At 46.1% G+C, this 19,528-nt stretch overlaps 2 protein-coding genes across 2 annotated transcripts; one reads left to right on the top strand and one right to left on the bottom strand.

The window, feature by feature from the left end:
* The first annotated feature begins 2,416 nt into the window (after nucleotides 1-2,416).
* LOC120671390 lies at nucleotides 2,417-4,056 on the top strand. Its single transcript, XM_039951697.1, has one exon. It carries the CDS (start codon nucleotides 2,523-2,525, stop codon nucleotides 3,750-3,752), a length of 1,230 nt encoding a protein of 409 aa, XP_039807631.1. The 5' UTR covers nucleotides 2,417-2,522; the 3' UTR covers nucleotides 3,753-4,056.
* Nucleotides 4,057-16,438: 12,382 nt separating this feature from the next.
* LOC120670348 (zinc finger protein ZOP1-like) lies at nucleotides 16,439-19,528 on the bottom strand. The gene is made up of 5 exons (XM_039950431.1): nucleotides 19,369-19,528; nucleotides 18,517-18,717; nucleotides 18,166-18,247; nucleotides 17,183-17,278; nucleotides 16,439-17,073 (listed from the first exon to the last, which is right to left on the bottom strand). The coding sequence occupies exons 1-5, from the start codon at nucleotides 19,375-19,377 to the stop codon at nucleotides 16,721-16,723; spliced, it is 741 nt and encodes a 246-aa protein (XP_039806365.1). The 5' UTR covers nucleotides 19,378-19,528; the 3' UTR covers nucleotides 16,439-16,720.

The following is a 19,528-nucleotide window of genomic DNA, read 5'->3' as shown; positions in this document are numbered from 1 at the left end:
GCAAGAGACTAGAGTATGCTCATACAAATTAGGAATATTGTTATAGCTAAATTTAGACAATTCAAGAATTAATGGGTAACTCTAGCAACATCACATTTTAGTTAAGGCAAGATCATCATTATATAGAAGGGAAGCTAGCAAATCATGTTCTATTTAACTAAGGTGACATCATTACTATAAGTTATTTCATGGAGGTTACTAACCACAAAAGCATATCATATTTATTTTTAATTATCGGAGAAAGGTTGATAGCTCACATGAGCACAAGTGATTCACTAAGCATTTTGCAAATAGATTAATCCTAGAACAACATATTCAAATTTATATCCTCCTACAAACATCTAATGAAAGCTAGTATTTACAACAACATATTATGGTCATAGGTAATTAACAAGAGTCGTTCATGATTTTAGAAAGAGCATCATAAACTAATTAACCATGCATTCAACTAGGGAACAAGCACTTAATTAATAAATTAGAAACTACATGAACATACAACTATTGCATAGGTGTTATTAATTTTAGACAGTAGATAAAGGTTGAGAAAAGTATACAAAATTGGATTCACAATTTTAGAGGCACATATGCCCTTGTTGTGGAATTTACTAGTTAACTAGGTCTAAACAAATATTGATCAAACTGTACCAATCTAGAAATAATTCACACAAAACGATATGTCTAATGGATAGTACACATCATAAGGAAGCTAGCAAAATTGGTTTCATAATTTTTGGACTAACAGAGAATTAATTATATAATTAACAAGATAAACACATATTTAATAAACTAGAAAATAATATAACTATTTTGGGAGCAAACATATTTTTAGCAGGTAGGGAACATCAAGACAAAACCAACAAAATTTGTTTCACATCAATCGGAGTTATATTCAATTTTATATAAATTATGCAAGATGATGCATGCTTATGCACTTAAACGAATAGGGCTGCTACTGTGCTACTACAGTACCGCGGACCGTCCGGTCTGGAAGGGCGGACCGTCCGCAATATAAGCCCGGGATGAGTTCCAGAAACGTATCGGTTCTGTGTAAAATTTGGAAGTGAACGGCGGACCGTCCGGGGATGAATGGCGGACTGTCCGCCGTAGAAAATTCTGGGGACATGTTTTTGTGCAGAGGCTCGGTGTTGAGGGTCATGACTCGCGAACTGTCCGGCCGTGGGTCGCGGACCGTCCACTCGTCGGCCGTGGCTCACCGGCGAGGTCGCCGGCGGCACCTCCGGCATCGGTTTTGAGTGCGGTTTGTTTCTATAGGTTCCTAAGGACATGGGGACTTGTTTTGGCTAGAAAATTTGATATGCATGGAGTTTCTAAAGCTCTACATCATCAATGGTGAAGGACCATGAATGGGCTAGGGAGCTCGATTTAGGGCAAAGGAAGGAAGGTGATTGGCAAGAAGAGCTCACTGGCGACGAGTAGAGCATGAGTAAGGGGCCCCATGTTGGAGTAGAGCGGCGGCGGTGTAGATCGGGTCCAGTTCACCCTTGAGAGCTTGGATAAGTGAAGAAGAAGTTTGGGGATGTCCTTCTCCTTGGTCTCCGGCGAGGAAGAGGTGGCCGAGGTGGTGGAGGAGCTCATCGGCGTCGTCCTTCTCTAGTCATCCGTCGATCTCCGGTGAGGGTGGGGTGGATTTGGTGGGAGGGTGTGAGTTCTTCCTCTATGGCTTGGTTGGGGAAGAGAGGCAACGGGGAGGGGAGGGGGCGCTGGTGGTGGTGGGGCACAAGTGGGGGCCATGAGGATACATGGCACAGCTTCTCTGCGCAGGCGACACGCAGGCATGAGCCTCTCGCGGACCGTCCGCGGTAGAGGAGCGGACCGTTCGCGGTAGAGGAGCGGACCGTTCGCGGTAGAGGAGCGGACCGTCCGGAGGGGAGGGTTACGTTACGGGCTGGTTCTATACAGAAACTTCTTCTTTTACTTCAACTCCCAAAACTGATCTTCCAAGCCTCCAAAAATTCCACCAATTTTTGTGTTGATACTAGAAATCAAGAGCTACCCATTTTGCTTGGAATTGGTAGAAAAGCTATTGTGTATTTGAAATGAAAATTCTTCCCGAAATGCTATTTCTCGGTTCGGCTAAGCTGTTTGGCTTCAAGATGGTTTCCTAAAATCCGGGAAAAATCACATAAATTTAAGTTTTTGAAAATAGTATTTTATCAAAATAATTCACAACATAAGTCATATAATGAAAATGCAAATTGCTTACTAAAGCATGAGTTCAAAATGCATTAATAATTCAAAATTAAATTCAAATGAAGTATGAAAATCTTTATGAATGCTAACAAGAATGTTCATGATACAAAGCTTAACATGATAATTACATTTGGGTCGTTACATGAAACTTCCTAAAATTTCATCCCTTTTATATTCAGTATGCGTATTCAGATCCTTCCCCTGTTTCCTTGGCCTCATTCCGTCGCCGTCCTCTCCGCCGCGCTCTTAAACCCGCGGCAGCCACGACCAGAGACTCTCCAGGCCCAAGAATCCATCCCGAGACCACTGAAATGGAGCTGAGGATGGCTCCCGCCTCGCCGCCAACGCCGCCGCCCGCGAAGGAATTGCGGCTCGACAGCGCGGCCGCGAGCCCGTACGCCACGGCGCCGTCCAGTCCGCGCGGTCGCCTCGTCCGGGACGAGGGAGCGGCGGGCGGCACGTTCTTGACGGCGCCGCCGTCCCCCAATCAGTTCGACCTCCTGCCGCCGGCCACCCCGCGTCTCACCGGCGCCAACCCGTTCGACCTCTTCCAGCACTTCACCAGCGCGCCTGCCAGCCCACGGCGCGCCGCGGCCATATACGCGCACTTCGCCGAGGGGAACGGCGGCGTCGGCAGGCGCGATGGGGATGGCGAGGAAGACAGCGACGGCGACGAGGAGTTCCAGCCGCGCGGGTCGTACGCCACGGGAGGCTCGTCCGTGCCGTTCGACTGGGAGGAGCGGCCCGGGACGCCCAAGAGGGGGCTCGGCGCCGGGGCCGCGAACGAGGCGGCGTGGGACACGGACTTCGAGTTCGGCACGATCGCCGACAAGGCGGCGCCGGCAGAGACGCTGACGACGGCCGATGAGCTCTTCGAGGAGGGGAAAATCAGGCCTTTGAAGCCGCGGCTCAAGACGGCCGACGAGCCCAAGGTTCGCCCGCTGAAGCCGCCGCCAGGGCTGCTGGACGGCGGGAGCGTCGCGTCATCGCCGCGGTCGCCCATGGCGAGAGGTGGCATGCGGTCGCCGCGGCGGCGGAGCAGGGTCGGCTCCGGCTTCGACTTCGACCCGTTCGCCGCCGCGCTGCTGGAGGCGACCAAGGCGCCCTCCCCGCTCGGCGGCAAAGAAGACAACGGCGGCGGCTGCGGCCCAGGCTCTCCGCCCAAGAAACTGGCCACGCGTCCCGCGTCGAGGAGCGCCGGCTGGAGGAGGTGGCGGCTCAGCGACCTCCTCCTGTTCCGGAGCTCGTCCGACGGCGCCGGCGGCCGTGCTAACAAGCAGGATCCGATCTTCAAGCCGGCGCAGCAGTTCGACGCGCCCGTTAAGAAGGCGTTCGCGCAGCCGGCGGTGACGATCAAAGCCAGCGGCAAAGGCGACGACGTGGGCAAGGCCAAGAAGCATGGCAACAGGAGCGCGGCCGCGGCGGCGGAGAGCGTCGCCGGGTGCGCCCGGCTGAGCCCGCTCCAGCGGCTGGCCAAAGGGCTCGGCGCGTACTCGTGGCACTACGGCCGCGACATGGCGGCGCCGGCGACCAAAGGGTGAAGAGTCCGACTCGTTTAGCCGCATTGCTTTGCCCGGTTCTTGTCCATACAAGTGGGGATTTTTTTTTTCTATTTTCGTTTTTTCTTCTTCTTTGCATTTGCATAGTGTGAAACCATGTACAAGTGCAATTTGCCGCCAACACTGTTCTTGGTGTTGGTTTCTCTCTCTCTCGCTAGAGCCTGACTGTACTGCGTGGTGTCCTATTTGCAGAAGAGATTATACGATGATGCCAAAATATGTTTAAGTGCCATGGGTTAATGTGCCCTTGATCATTGGCATGCATGATCAAGTTTTTTTCCTTAAACTTGTGATAAAGTTAGATTCTGCCTTCACAAAAGTGATTCAATTATCAAAGTGTAGCATGCCTAGCATCATGAAGGTTGCATATAAAACTACAGGTCTACAGTAGCTGTTCTGCCGTATAGGTGTTTCTTTCATCACGGGACGACTTGGGTTTCTCACATTAGCAAAAAAAAAAAAAGTCGTGATGTCTTATTGACATGGAACGTTCTGTATGTACTCGAGACTATGGACAAGGAAGCAATAATGGAGTCCAATTCTAAGAACACAAATTAGTATGGCTTTACTCTCTCAATTTAGTTTGTTCTTTTAGGGACTCCATTTCTTTTGTTGGGTCTCAATTTTCCAATAATGTCTGTTATGATAATTGGTTTCTTTACTAAGAGTTTCTCTTAGTTAGAAAGGTCACAAGCGCGCCATCTGTTAATTGCACATGTATAGATTTGACCTATCAAAATACTCATATTCTTGCAAGTGTGGAATAGTGGGCACTAGTAGGCAAAAGTTGTACAAATACACACCGACAAGTGATTATGCTGAATTGTACTCCCTCCATCCAATTTTGATTGATATATTTTCATATGGCACAATGACCAAGGGCACCAAGCGTGCTTATCAATCTAATAAATACAACATAGACTTTTTGTTGGTCCTCCAATATTTTAACTGGGAACTCCTCATTTCTAGTGTTATTTATTGCCACAACCCATGCCAATAGCAAATGTAGTTATCATTTTTGAACATTTGAGGTTCTGAAATATAGCTATCAAAAGTGGATGGATGGAGTATTTATTAAATTGGGCCTCTAAATTTATTTTCCTTCTAACATTGAATTTGAAATCCTTAAGTGCATTCTACTATAAGGTACGGTATGGTGTTGAATGTCCAATGCTGCATCTTGCATTAATACAAAATGTTCAGGACGGCTTCTTACCTACGGTAGTTTTCCTAATAAAAAACGAAGTCCAAGAAATTTCAGATAGGATGAGCCAAATGAAGTACATCTGTACATGAACAGCACAACAAAATTGATTTATTTTTGCAGTGCTCCATCTTTTCACTTTTAGACATTTTTTAATATTCATGGTATATGAAGACAAGTGACGCCTACTACACTTGACTTTTATTTAAGCGAGTACAGCTGATCGATATTTTTTAAAAAATAAAGTTAATTATTATCTTGCATATACGGCTGGCTCCATCATTGATGCTGGATTTCGTATTCGAATCAGAATCCTGTGCACTTCTCTCCACTGCCATTCTTTTCAAAGGTGCTTCCACCCAAATTCGTTTCCTCTTACCTAAGGAAAGGGATACACACGAGACGCCTAGCTAATAGTGCTCAGTGGCAGAGCATAGTGTGCTGACCCATGGATTTTGTGGCCAGCAGTGGCTTCTCTCCTTCTGTCTCATCAGTTATACGAGTGTAGTACCAAAAAGTTTAGTCTTTTTAGTATATTTCTTCTCAAACTATATCTTTTCAGTATATTTCTTCTCAAACTCTACTGATGGATGCTGGAAAGATTTGGTCCTGATGGCTACTATAATTTCAGGTTCAGTGGCAAGAAAAATTGCCCCGGAAGAACACCTAAAAGTATCAATATAAATTGAATCTCTACTCCTTAAAAAAATACACAAAAAAGGAACTATTCCCTCTTGTAAAGAAAAAGGAGGATAAAGAGAAAAGGGGCGGTGCCAATTAGATGTACTCGTCCGAACACCTTTGCTCCGTACAAGGACCTGCAACCAACTAAATGGGCAAATGGCATATATTATCTATCATTTTCTGCAGTATGTATATGACGATCCAAAGGGAAGATATCCTCGGCTCATCGTCAGTGACAATCATTAGGCTCCCTTAAGATACATTTGTCATATGGTATACCATCCACACATGAAAATTTGATATCCTACCTTAATGACACCTTGAGCATGATGCATATTTGTTTTCATATTGGCATTAAATTTTCAAACACGACGGATAATAAGCAAACGTCACGATCAAAAAGTCAATTGTGACAAATATTTAGAAACGGATGGAATACCGCAATTCAAGCATCTTAACAGGCAGGTATTGCTCGTAATCATTTAGCTATATGTTTATTCTTTGGACGAATTTCTATTACTTTGTAGTATGCTGTAATGCATATATATATATATATATATATATATATATATATATATATATATATATATATATATATATATATATATAAAGGTTGTAGACATTGGTGTAGCGCCAAGTCATATCCCAGTCGGCGGCTTGCTGCGAGCACGTCTGCGTAGGTCCGATTTAGCAGGCAGAGAACTGGTTCCTATCTTCTTCAACTTTTCTTGTTATTATTTTATTTTTTTTAAAACCAACAGAATTCAAAAGCTTGTAGTCGTGGCGCCTTGGTGCTACTCATGTCGTCGCTAGTGGCGTCCGAATTGGCTAAGCAGGTCTCTCTTTCGTTCCCGTGCCCAAAAGTGGTCATCGGCATCAACCGTAAGCCCAAGAAATTAATAAAGCCCGGGGGTTATCGAGCAGTAGTAGTAGGTGAGGAACAGTGACGAGCCGGTACAATCTGCCAGTGAACAAAGTTGGCCGTTTCCGCGTGGCATCATCGTGTTCACTTGACTTGAGGCCCCACCTCGTCAACGGTGAGATTCTCGATCCGCCCTCTCTAAGTGCGGTTTATGCACAAGGTAATGACGGAAATTTGATCCCGACAACTCTGATCGCCGGTCCTACTTACTTGCCATTAGCCCATTACCCACGGCTGTGAGGCCACAGCGTTGGCGTGATGGTGCAGTACTAGTAGCAGTGGTAGTTGCCGTCCTACGGCCCCGGCAGCCCGGCGGCCCGCGCGTGCTTATTTTGACCGGAGGACCAGGCCGGCTCCGATCCGTTCGGCGCCGCGCCACCGCCACCGTTTTCGCCGGTCAAAGGCGACGTGACGTGACGCGGGGGGCCCACGCCAGCCACCAGGGCACGCGCGGAATCGTTTTTTTTTTTTTGCCCCGCTGCGCCGGGCCGCGAATAAAGCGCCCGCGTACGTGCGCGACCCTCGCGAACCGTCGAACGTGCGGAGCATCTCTAGGAAGAAGAAGAAAAAAAGAATCGGCACACGTGACTACGTAAGAGAGGGTGGGTGACCGGTGGCAGGTGGCAACCCATGCTCGCGTCGCGCCGTTCAACTCCCGCGGGCGCGCGTTCCATGCCCGCCCCGGCCGCTGCCTCTGCCTTGCCGACCAGACGCCTGAACGGACGCGGAGCCGACGAGCCGTCGGCTTGGCCAACGGAGGCCGGAGCTGGTTGACTACTAGACCACCTGTGCGGCTGTGCGTGGCGGAGCCGCGGCCTCGCGACGTGTGAGCCTGTGAGGTGAGTTGACCCCCCGCTGGCCCGGCTCCGGCCGGTAGCTGATCAAGGAGACTGCTTGACAGGGAAGCTCGGTGCTTTCACCGTGGTCAGTGTCAACGGGTGGTAAATATGGTGTGCGCTGACGATTTGCACACCCACGACGCCTTCCCTTACAGTCCCCCCGGCCAGATTTACAGTGTGTTAGGCTGCATTTTACGAGAAAAAATTTGAATCAAAGAAATTTATCAAATAAATTGAAAAAATTGAAGAAACAAAATTGTAGATCCAAATAAAAAAACTCGGGTAACATTTTTTTTCTAAAAATTTTTGTATGAAAATAAGAAAAAAAATGAAAAAAATTGGATCTGGCCGGGGCCGGGGCTGGGGGCGAGCGCCGCCACGCCTCCCGCCGCTAGCCCGTTGGCTCCGCCGCGCCTCCCGCGGGCCCCGCCGCGCCTCCCGCCGCCGGCCCGCATGCCTCCCTCTCAGGCCGCATGGAGTAGAGGAAAAAGGAGGAAGGGGAGCATCGCCATGAAGCCGCGGGATTCAGATGGAGGGAGAAAGAGGGAAAGGAGGAAGTGGAATGGAAAGGAGAGGCGGAGAGATAAAGTCTTGTCAGTGATGAAATTTGGGCTAGGCCCATGAACAATTTCAGAAATTCCAAATAAATCTCAAAGGCCCATGGTGCATGAAGGAAGTGAGCTAGTGTGCAATCCTTTAGTCCCACCTTACTAGTTGAAGTAGAGTATGACCAATTTAAATATGGAAGTTGTACTCACCTCTCCAAGCTATGTGTGTGGGGAGAGAAGGGGAGCTACAGACATGCGCGCTCGCTCGCCGGGCCGGGTCGGGCTGGGCGTGGCGAGATACGCTGGCGCACGACGTACGCGTGAATGGTCCGCCGAAATCTGGTTCCTCGCCTTGCGGGGACGCTGCTTCCTTTTGCTATTTTTGTTTTGGTTACTTGGCCTTTAAGTCTACTGAGATATGGAATCCTAATCAGTTTCCTAATTTTTCAGAACCGATCACGACGCGAGGTCGTGGGCTCTTCTATATACCTGACCCGTTGGCCTCTACCAAAACGAATCTAATCGGATTAGGGTTTTGCCTCTCCTCGCTGCTGTGCCACCTTCGTAGTTGCTCCATCCCGAACGCCGGCGTGCACCGGCGAACGGGAGAACAGGTCTCCGGAACCACTCGCTCTTGTGATCCTGCACCAGGAGAGGGCGAATCAGGTTTTTGGGAAGCGCCAAGCGCGACTGCTCATCTTCTTCGCCACGGCTCGTCCTCCGTCCAAGTCAGGAGCTGCGGCGTACCGTCGTCTGCAACGCCGGTTCCTACGCTCCGTTCGAAGGACCGTCTTCATCTCGTCTGCGCCTTTCGTCTTCCCGGTGGCTTCTGCACAGTACGTATTTTGTGATCAGGTCTATTTCATAATCACATTTTCTGAGATCATGTTTATGATATACGTACTATTTAGTATGTTAGAGTCATGCATGCTAGGTTTAATTCTCGTCATGATAAATCTAGTTAGGAATTTAAACTTACAGTTGTCTATTTTTCTAACAATCCAAAAACTTGATAGGCAATCTGTTGATTTAACAATGGCTGGTTTCGCTAAGTCACTGAGGCCAGAAAAGTTTACTGGCGTGAACTTTAAGATCTGGAAGTCTAAGGTTCGCTTCTGGTTTACTGCTATGCACATCTGCGACATGAGACTTGGCAAGCCTGAGGGCGTACTTACTGCTGGAGAGCAGAAGAAGTACGATGAGGCCAATAATCTCTTTGTCGGATGTATCATTAGCAATCTGTCAGACAGATTAGTCCGTGTGTACATTGATAAGACAGTGGCGAAGACGTTGTGGGATGCTCTGGTTGCAAAGTATGATGCAACAGATACGGGCAATGAACTGTATCTCATGGAGAGTTTCCATGACTACAGGATGGTGAATAACCGTTCTGTGGTGGAACTGGCGCATGAGGTGCAGTGCATTGTCAAGGATCTTGATCTCTTTAAGTGTCCTATTCCCGATAAATTTGTGGCTGGATGTATTATTGCAAAGTTGCCTTCCTAGTGAAGGAACGTCGCCACAACTCTGAAACACAAGAGACATGAGATATCAGTTGAAAATCTGATAGCGACTCTTTATGTTGAGGAGAAGGCTCGGAAGAAGAACGTGCCTGAGAAAGGAGACCAAGGTCAGTCCAGTGCCAACCTGATGCAGAAGTTCCCACGTGGCAAGAACAAAGAGAACAAGCCTAACAAGACCACTACCTTCAAGAAGAAGAAGAACAAGGCTTTGGAAAAGTGCTATGCATGTGGTAAGCTTGGACACTTCTCAAAGGAGTGCCCAGATCGGGCAGACTGCAGGGCCAAGAAAGCAAATGAGTCCAAGGATGTCAACATGGTGACCATGAGCAACACTGGAGATGGGTACGGTAATTTACCTACAATTCTTTCAGTTTTTCAATCCACGAGTTGGTGGCTTGATACGGGTGCTAATGTTTATGTGTGTGCTGACATCTCTATGCTTTCTTCTTACCAGACCGTCCGGGACTTCTCCGTGCTGATAGGGAACGGCTCACATGCTTATGTTTATGGTGTTGGCACGGTAGATCTGAAGTTTACTTCGGGAAAGATCGTGCAGCTGAGGAACGTACAACATGTGCCCACTATCAACAAGAATCTGGTCAGCGGGTCAGTCCTATGCAAGGACGAGTTTAAGGTAGTGTTAGAGTCCAATAAATTTGTCGTGTCGAAACATGGACAATTCGTTGGTAAAGGCTATGATAGCGGAGGCTTGTTCCGCTTTTCTCTTGCTGAATTTTGTAATAAGTCGGTGAACCATATTTGTGGCAATGTTAGCGATGATGCGAGTGTTTGGCATTCACGTTTGTGTCATGTTAATTTTGGTTTGATGTCTCGGCTTTCCAGCATGTGTTTAATTCCGAAATTCACCATTGCCAAAGGTTCTAAGTGCCATAGTTGTGTGCAATCAAAGCAACCTCGGAAGCCTCACAAGGCTGCTGAGGAGAGACACTTGGCACCTCTAGAACTCATACATTCTGATCTATGTGAGATGAATGGTGTATTGACAAAAGGTGGGAAAAGATACTTCATGACGTTAATTGACGATGCGACTAGATTTTACTATGTTTATTTGTTGCAAACTAAGGACAAAGCGTTAGACTACTTTAAAATCTATAAAGCTGAAGTTGAGAATCAACTAGAGAGAAAAATCAAGCATCTAAGGTCAGATCATGGTGGCGAGTATTTTCCCAAAATATTTGATGAATTCTGTGAGGAGCATGGAATTATTCATGAGAGGATGCCTCCCTATTCTCCCGAATCAAACGGGAATGCCGAGAGGAAAAACCGCATGGTGACTGACTTGGTTAACTCCATGTTAGACACAGCTGGTCTTTCTAAGACATGGTGGGGGAGGCTATATTGACTTCGTGTCATGTCCTTAATAAAGTTCCAAACAAGAATCAAGATCAAACTCCATATGAGATGTGGAATGGGAGAAAACCATCACTTTCTTATCTGCGCACGTGGGGGTGCTTAGCAAAAGTTAATGTGCCTATTCCAAATAAGCGCAAGTTGGGACCTAAGACAGTGGATTGTGTCTTTCTAGGATATGCTCAGAGGAGCATTGCTTATAGATTCTTAGTGGTTAAATCTGAGGTACCAGATGTGCATGTTGATACTATTATGGAATCTCGTGATGTAATATTTTTTGAGAATATTTTTCCTATAAAAGATATGTATAGTAATTCTAGATTTTCGACAGAGATAACTCCTCAACCAGCAGCACCTATAGAGTCTTCTGAACAATCCGATGAACATGAGCATGTTCTAGAGAAGGATGACAGTGAAGCTCCTAGAAGGAGCAAGAGACAAAGGATTGCAAATCTTTTGGTGATGATTTCACTGTGTACTTTGTGGACAATACTCCCATGTCTATTGCCGAGGCGTATGCATCTCCAAATGCAGATGATTGGAAAGAAGCAGTCCAAAGTGAGATGGACTCAATTCTTTCTAATGGGACATGGGAGCTCACTGAACGACCCTATGGTTGCAAGACAGTGGGATGTAAGTGGATATTCAAGAAGAAGCTTAAGCCTGACGGTACTATTGACAAGTACAAGGCTCGGCTTGTTGCTAAAGGGTACACACAAAAGAAAGGCGAAGACTTCTTTGATACTTACTCACCTATCGCTAGATTGACCACTATTCGAGCATTAATTTCCTTGACTGTCTCATATGGTCTTATCATTCATCAAATGGATATTAAGACAGTTTTCCTAAATGGAGAGTTGGATGAGGAGATCTACATGGATCAGCCTGATGGATTTGTAGTGAAAGGTCAAGAAAATAAGGTGTGTAAGCTCTTGAAGTCTTTGTATGGTTTGAAACAAGCACCTAAGCAATGTCATGAGAAGTTTGACAGAACTTTAACTTCTGCGGACTTTGTCATTAATGAGGCTGATAGATGTGTGTACTATCGCTATGGTGGGGGTGGAAGAGTTATATTATGCTTGTATGTGGACGACATACTGATCTTTGGCACAAACATTGATGTGATCAATGTGGTCAAGTCCTTTCTATCAAAGAGCTTTGATATGAAGGATCTGGGAGAAGTTGATGTTATCCTGAACATCAAGCTTATTAAGTTAGAGAATGAGATTACTCTTTCACAATCCCATTATGTGGAAAAGGACTTGAGCCGTTTTGACTATATCGACAGCAAGTCTTCTCCAACACCTTATGCCCCCAGTGTGATGTTGAGAAAGAACAGAAAAATTGCCAAAGATCAACTGAGATATTCGCAGATTATTGGTTCACACATGTACTTAGCTAGCGCAACGAGACCCGATATTTCTTTTGCTGTGAGCAAATTGAGCAGGTTCATGTCAAATCCGGTACTAATCATTGGCATGCACTTGAAAGGGTTATGCGCTATCTAGTAGGTACTATGAGTTATGAAATTCACTATTCTGGGCACCCTATTGTGCTTGGGGGATATAGTGATTCGAACTGGATATCTGACGCTGATGAGCTATATGCCACGAGTGGATATGTGTTTACCCTTGGAGGTGATGCGATATCATAGAGGTCTTGCAAACAGACCATTTTGATGCGGTCAACCATGAAAGCAGAACTCACTGCTTTGGACACAGCTACTGTTGAGGCAGAGTGGCTGCGTGAGCTCTTGATGGACTTGCCTGTGGTTGAAACCAGTACCGGCTATTCTTATGAACTGTGACAATCAAACCGTGATAGTCAAAGTGAACAGTGCTAAGGATAATACAAAGTTATCAAGACATGTTAAAAGATGATTGAAGTCTGTCAGGAAGTTGAGGAACTCCGGAGTGATAAGTGTGACTTATATTCAAACATATAAAAACCTGGTAGATCCCTTTACAAAAGGATTATCATGGAATGTGATAGATAGTGCATCAAGGAAGATGGTATGAGACCCGTATAAGTTACCACAGTGGTAACCCAACCTATGTGATCGGAGATCCCGTGAATTAGGATTTGGGGAGAACAAGCTGATGGTGAACTGAGGAGAGTAATGGTTAAACCCTCTCTAAGTGAAGATGCAATACTCTCAGTTGCTGTAAGGCAAGTTGGCTATATGCCTTAATGTATTTGTGTTGGCTCTGATGTAAGATGCTGTCCTACAGAGCATTCTTGAAAAAACACACATATATGAGTCTGACTGTCTAACATCGCAGTCTATGAGATTTGGGTGATCTCTAGTAAACTCATGAAGAGATCAGGGAGTACGACGTATATGCTCCACCCGCTGAGCAGGCTACTGGCTGCCGTGTACTGGTTCGGGCTTTGAGTGAATCTTGTTCGCACAAAACTTGCAATTCAAAGTTTAGTCCATTGTTCAAGTTGTGAATGAGTGTAGCTTGAAGCTCTAAGCGAGAGTTCAGCTTAACAGTCCTTGCTAAAAGACTGGTATATAAACAGTAGTGAGAGACATGCAAAATCACTAATGGGTATTTGAGATCTGGTGGGGAATTGATGGAATTTGGGCTAGGCCCATGAACAATTTCAGAAATTCCAAATAAATCTCAAAGGCCCATGGTGCATGAAGAAAGTGAGCTAGTGTGCAATCCTTTAGTCCCACCTTGCTAGTTGAAGTAGAGTATGACCAACTTAAATATTGAAGTTGTACTCACTTCTCCAAGCTATGTGTGTGGGGAGAGAAGAGGTGCTACACACGCGCGCGCTCGCTCGCCTCGCCGGGCGGGGCGAGATACGCTGGCGCACGACGTATGCGTGAATTGTTCGCCGAAATCTGGTTCCTCGCCTTACGGGGACGTTGCTTTCTTTTGCTGTTTTTGTTTTGGTTACTTGGCCTTTAAGTCTACTGAGATATGGAATCCTAATCGGTTTTCTAATTTTTTGGAACCGATCACGACGCGAGGTGGTGGGCTCTTCTATATAACTGACCCGTCGGCCTTTACCAAAACGAATCTAATCGGGTTAGGGTTTTGCCTCTCCTCGTTGCTGTGCCGCCTTCGTAGTTGCTCCATCCCGAACGCCGGCGTGCACCGGCGAACGGGAGAGCAGGTCTCCGGAACCGCTCGCTCTTATGATCCTGCACCGGGAGAGGGCGAATCAGGTTTTTGGGAAGCGCCAAGCGCGACTGCTCATCTTCTTTGCCACGGCTCGTCCTCCGTCCAAGTCAGGAGCTGTGGCGTACCGTCGTCTGCAACGCCGGTTGCTGCGCTCCGTTCGAAGGACCGTCTTCGTCTCGTCTGCGCCTTTCGTCTTCCCGACGGCTCCCGCACAGTACGTATTTTGTGATCAGATTCGCTTTATAATCATGTTTTTCTGAGATCATGTTTATGATATACGTACTGTCTAGTATGTTAGAGTCATGCATGCTAAGTTTAATTCTCGTCATAATAAATCTAGTTCAGAATTTAAACTTACAATTGTCTATTTTTCCAATAGTGGGATCTGCACACGTGGGTGAAGAAAAAATCGACTGCTCCAAGAGAGGTTACGGTCGCTTGTAAAGCATCTCCAGGAAGGAAAAAAAAAAGAACCCGCACACGTGAGAGAGAGGGTGGGTGGCAGGTGGCAACGCATGCTCCCGTCGCGCCGTTCAACTCCTGCGGGCGCGGGCGCGTTCCGTACTTCCGTCATTCCGTGCCCACCCCCGCCCCGCTACGCTGTGTTGGCTGCATATCTGATCGCAGCATGAGCGTATGACATCTGCAAATTAAGCTTAGCTATATGCATCTGCAAGCTGCTTCTGATCTGGAGGGGTTTCTAATTTCAAAAGGAAAAGATAGAAATTAGAAAAGATGCCAACATGCAAAGCATTGCGCCGGCCGGCCAGGAGCTAGCTAGTTAAGTAGTCGTCGTTACCTTTAATTTGGCAACTAAATAAAAATAAAGGTTTGATTATTGTGGCAAAAATAAAGGTTTGATTATTGTGGCAACAAGCAGTGTAGTGGAGTGGCTCCCATGATTCTTGTGTCGAGCAGGGGCGGGCCCCATTGAATTCAATGGTATCCAGTTGAATACCCATTATTTTTGACAAAAAAGTTTGTATATATATAGTGTATTGTATGTATATGATGTAAAAAAACGAAAATACCACAACAGATCTGACTACTAGAGCTCCAAATTCCTCTTTTAACCCAAAACAACCTCAGCAGCCCAATTTCGCTACACCACCGCCGGCCCACGTACACCCCACGGCCCAAAATTTATCATTCCCCAAGCCCAATCCCCCTCCCAGCCTCTCCCGACGCCCCCTCCCCACCAATTCCCCGACCGGCGTCGCTCCTTTCCCTACCTGCCCCGCCGCCGCATGCCGGCCGCCGCCCGTGCTGGTCGCCCCCGAGGCTCAGGCCCCACACGCACAGGCCGACACCGCGCTCGCGGCTGGCGCAGGCCGCGGGCCGCGACCACGGGCAAGGCGGCACAGCCAGGCAGGGCCGCATGGCGCACGCCCGCACAACCGCTGTGCCGTAGGGGCCGCCTACCGCGCGCGCGGCCGCAGGCCGGAGTGGCGCTACCGAGCTGCGCAGCGGTGCTAGGCCGATCGGCGGCTCGGCGCACAGGCAGGCAGGGGCGCACGCGCCCAATGCACTGCCGGCCTACCGCCACGCTTGACTTTACTGCTGATTAAGCAAAATTGCAACTTGCAAGCCAGTTTGTGATTGACCAAGGTGAGCAGGGGATTGCAACTTGTGATAACTTATGTTTGCGAAAAAAAATTAGAGAAGTCTATTAGAGTTGTGTATGATGAGAACTTCAAAAATTTGAGAAATCTATCAAAATTATCTATGATGGTTGTAAAGTTATCTTGTAATTTTAAGCATCCTTATCAATGCCATATGTTATTTTAGAATTTTATCCTCTACTTATTTTAGATATTCCTACTTTAATATGTTGATCATTTAGTGCATTTATTATCTATATGCTGAAAATTTCAAGTTATGAACAATTTATATTTATATTTTTGTACTCATTTATATGCTTCTAATATGTACTTTGGGTTGTCAAAAACTTTTTTTACACCATTTGAAATTTCGAATACCCAACTTACAAATCTTGGGCCCGCCCCTGGTGTCGAGCCCATAACTGACTGGAGAAGTACTCTATCTTCTGGGGATCGCACTATTAATCTGGGTCAGCTTCGTTCCGAAGTTCCTATACATGCAATGCAACCGACATAATATTATACCTGGGACATAAAGGCAATCAGAGAAAGCAAAGCAGAGTACTGCTGAGTGCTGACATGATTATGTAACACACACATACACAAGCATGTTTTTTTTTAATAAGATAAGACACCCATGTACCGTTGGTGATCACCACTTGAGGGAGAGATTTCTTACAGCCATGGCCAACTCGCCTCGGCGGATGCTGAATAAAATCTCAAGCTCATAACATACTAGTTTCTTTTTTCTTTTTTTTTTGGATGAGCACATACCGTACTATTGACAATGCTGAAAACGGCCATCACCATGTCTCATGAAAAGAGTCAGCACAATGTATGGTTCGGAGCACACGCCACACTATCCATTTGTGAAAAACGATATGTAGTGAACATATCCTTTTACATCTGCAGCAGGGAACTCGGCCCACGCAAGAACCGCTTAGGCATTGTACAGGCAGACAGGCACACACGGTTGACGCATATTGCAAACGAGTTGCTTCTTTGAAACCCTGCCCATTCTCTCAATGAACAGCATTTGTCAACGTTTCTTACAACATCAGGTAGTGCAATCGTTTGGTCCATATGGGGAGAATAGTCTAGGAAGGACAGCAGACGCCTCAGTAAGTTCTGTATAATCCCATCAGTGGCTTCTCTCTATCCTCTACTCTCTTCCTGGCTGCTTCCCGGGCTTTGAGAGCCGCTTCCTCCTCCTTGGAGATCACCTTAGGCTTTTTGTCCTCCCTCTTCCTCTTGTTAGCAGCAACCACTGACGGAGCAGGAGCACCCTTGATAGGTCTCATCAGGTTCAGTGGCTTTGTGACAACCCGACCTGGAGCTGGACCTCCTTTAATAGCCGGAACAGCCGTTTCTGCAGCAGGAGGAGCTTTTGTTTGTGACGTTGAGGATTGACCAACATCTGTTTTGGAAGTTTGCACAGATTTGTACGCCTCTTCTTGAGTAACCCATTTCCCTGCCCATTTTAAACTAATAAACATCAATATAAGTGGGGAAAAAACAGCTTGGAGAAAGACTGGATGGAACCAATTGTTCAGATATATGTGTATGCTTGATGAGATCACCTAAACCATCAGAATAATAGAAGCCGGAGTTTGAATCGTAGTGAAGTCCAGTAGATTTGTCATAGTAGTATCCTGATGTTGAGTCAAATACCCATCCTGCACATACCAGATTTAAGGAAACGTTACCAAACAGAAAGAGGACATTGATGTAGACAGCAGTGTGATCAGTCTATGCAAAGAATGCTTCGTAGTTCATATCACTTGGGACTTGGAAGTATAGTCTAAAAGGCTCCGACGGGTTCTGTACTGTCAGACACTCATTAGTATCCAGTGGTCTAGTCAGCATACATATCTGCTAAGGTAATGATCAAGTCAGCATATCTAGGCAATGATCTGATGATCTCTAGCCAGCTTATCTGCTAACATTGGTACATAACATGAATTAATACTCAGGCCAGTTCATATATGAAAAAATTGTTAAAGCAACAACTGAGGTACAGTCATGAAACATCTTTGACTTAATTGAAATGATGTTGTAAAACAGTTGACAACACAACAATGAATTTGTAGGCTGACAGAAGCATTTTGTGCCTTCTTCACCAGTAAGGATATCCCCTTGCAACAACAACAGGAAGTAGGAAAGCAAAGATATACTTCCGGCGCTAGAAGAAATAAATGTTTGAATGGTCAATTTAATTGTGTATAAGCAAGAACAACAGAGAGTAGGAAAACATGGATATACTTCTGGGCTAGAAGAAATAAGTGTTTGAATGGTCGATTTAATTGTGTAAGCTCTACATCAAACAAGCGGCCTTTATAAACTAACAGCCACATGGCCACTTATCAGGCTACTTCTTGGTTCGACAATGTAAGTTTGGTGGTGTGAGCTGGAGGGGAACTAGGTTCAAAATATATTAAACTACATGAAGAAGGGTGATGATGCTAGATGTGGATCTAAAGAATATAAAGGACACATTGAACTAGCATACTAAAGAATATAATGAATTATTGTTATATACAGAAACAGGAAAACCATACACAGCCATCTCCAGGTGCTGCAGAAGTGTCTCCATCCACATTCCTCTGGCTATTCTCCAAATCCTTTTGATAGCTCTTTTTAGCTTTCTGCAGAGAAAAAAATTGAACATAATCAGATATGGTTCCATAGTCCATCAACCAAATGCAAGGCAAATTACAAAAGCACAGCGAAAAAGCCCAAGGCATGTCAAAAAGCAACGGCCTCATGCTGTATTGATGTAGTAAGGTTTTCCATGTAAATTGCATTCTAGTTTATGAGAGAATGAGATAATCATATGTATATCAATCAGTAGACCGATGGATATTAGATAAAATTATAACAGAATTTTTTTTTCTTTTTGAATCTGAGGACTTACTGCTTCTATCTGCTGAAGGGCTCGGGCAGCTTGCTGCTGTTCCTTGTCCTTTGCATCACTCTCCTTTTGCATCGTTGACAATCTTTTGCTGACATTGTCCTTGTGACGCTTACCAAGTTCATGCGTTCTGATGCTAAAGGGATTATTGGCTATAAAAATCTTGCAGAAGTCACACCATTTGTTTCCCTGGCTCACCCAGTACTGAAACAGGGCAGATAAAAGACAAGTTATTATTCCCAAAGCTAATTTGCACAATTGGATGTTTTCAGTAGCAAGAGTTTAACAAATAGCAGTAAGCAGCTGATTGCAGACACCATTTTTAAAGAGTAAAAAACACCTTCTATTCTTTCACAAACGATAAACATTACATATGCTCATATTATCACGAACTCAGAATAAGACTAAATAACTTTGGCATGACACAGTGGCACTCTCATAGCCTTGTATGCATTTAAGTTCACTACAAGGGAATCACAGCTGTGGACAAATGACTGAGCAATGGCTAGCATCTACAATAACAATTGAACCGTAGTCAGTAATTCCCTCAACCAGCAGAACCTAATAACACCACCACACCAGACATCCGTCATCTCCGCAGTCCTGCCTCGTGAAGCCACACTTGACATTGTATAGTGTCAAGCATCCACAAGCGCAAGCAGGCGCAGCTAACCCTAATCCACCCACGGGACAGAAAGGAAGACCCCGCGGGGTCCAAGCTAGAACTCAGCCTAGCAGAAAACGTTCTTCCCTATGGCGACGAAGATCGCTAACGAGCTCAAACAACACCGCGATTTCGCAAATCGCCCATATACGCGGCCCTGAATTTCGAAGCGGGGGGGGGGGGGTGCGTACCTCTGTCATGGCGGCGGGCAGGGGACCGGCGCGAACGGGAAACGGAACTTCGCCTCTGGCGGCGGGGAATCGCCGGCGCAGCAGAGCAAGGTGCGGGCGCGTCTGGTGGAGGCGGTCGCGGCCGGCGTGTTCGGGTATCCCTCAAGAGTCGAGTTTCAAG

The sequence above is a fragment of the Panicum virgatum genome, chromosome 4N (assembly GCF_016808335.1).
Source record: "Panicum virgatum strain AP13 chromosome 4N, P.virgatum_v5, whole genome shotgun sequence".
Classification (NCBI taxonomy): Eukaryota; Viridiplantae; Streptophyta; class Magnoliopsida; order Poales; family Poaceae; genus Panicum; species Panicum virgatum.
This window is presented reverse-complemented; position numbering and strand designations above follow the sequence as displayed.

Excerpts from the sequence above, each read along its gene's own strand:
- LOC120671390 (XM_039951697.1), top strand. The coding sequence starts at position 2,523 with ATGGAGCTGAGGATGGCTCCCGCCTCGCCGCCAACGCCGCCGCCCGCG.
- LOC120670348 (XM_039950431.1), bottom strand. Across the intron at positions 17,279-18,165 it reads TTCTGCAGCACCTGGAGATG|GATGGGTATTTGACTCAACA; the intron begins GCTGTGTATGGT and ends TGGTATGTGCAG. Across the intron at positions 17,074-17,182 it reads CTATTATTCTGATGGTTTAG|GGAAATGGGTTACTCAAGAA; the intron begins GTGATCTCATCA and ends TAAAATGGGCAG.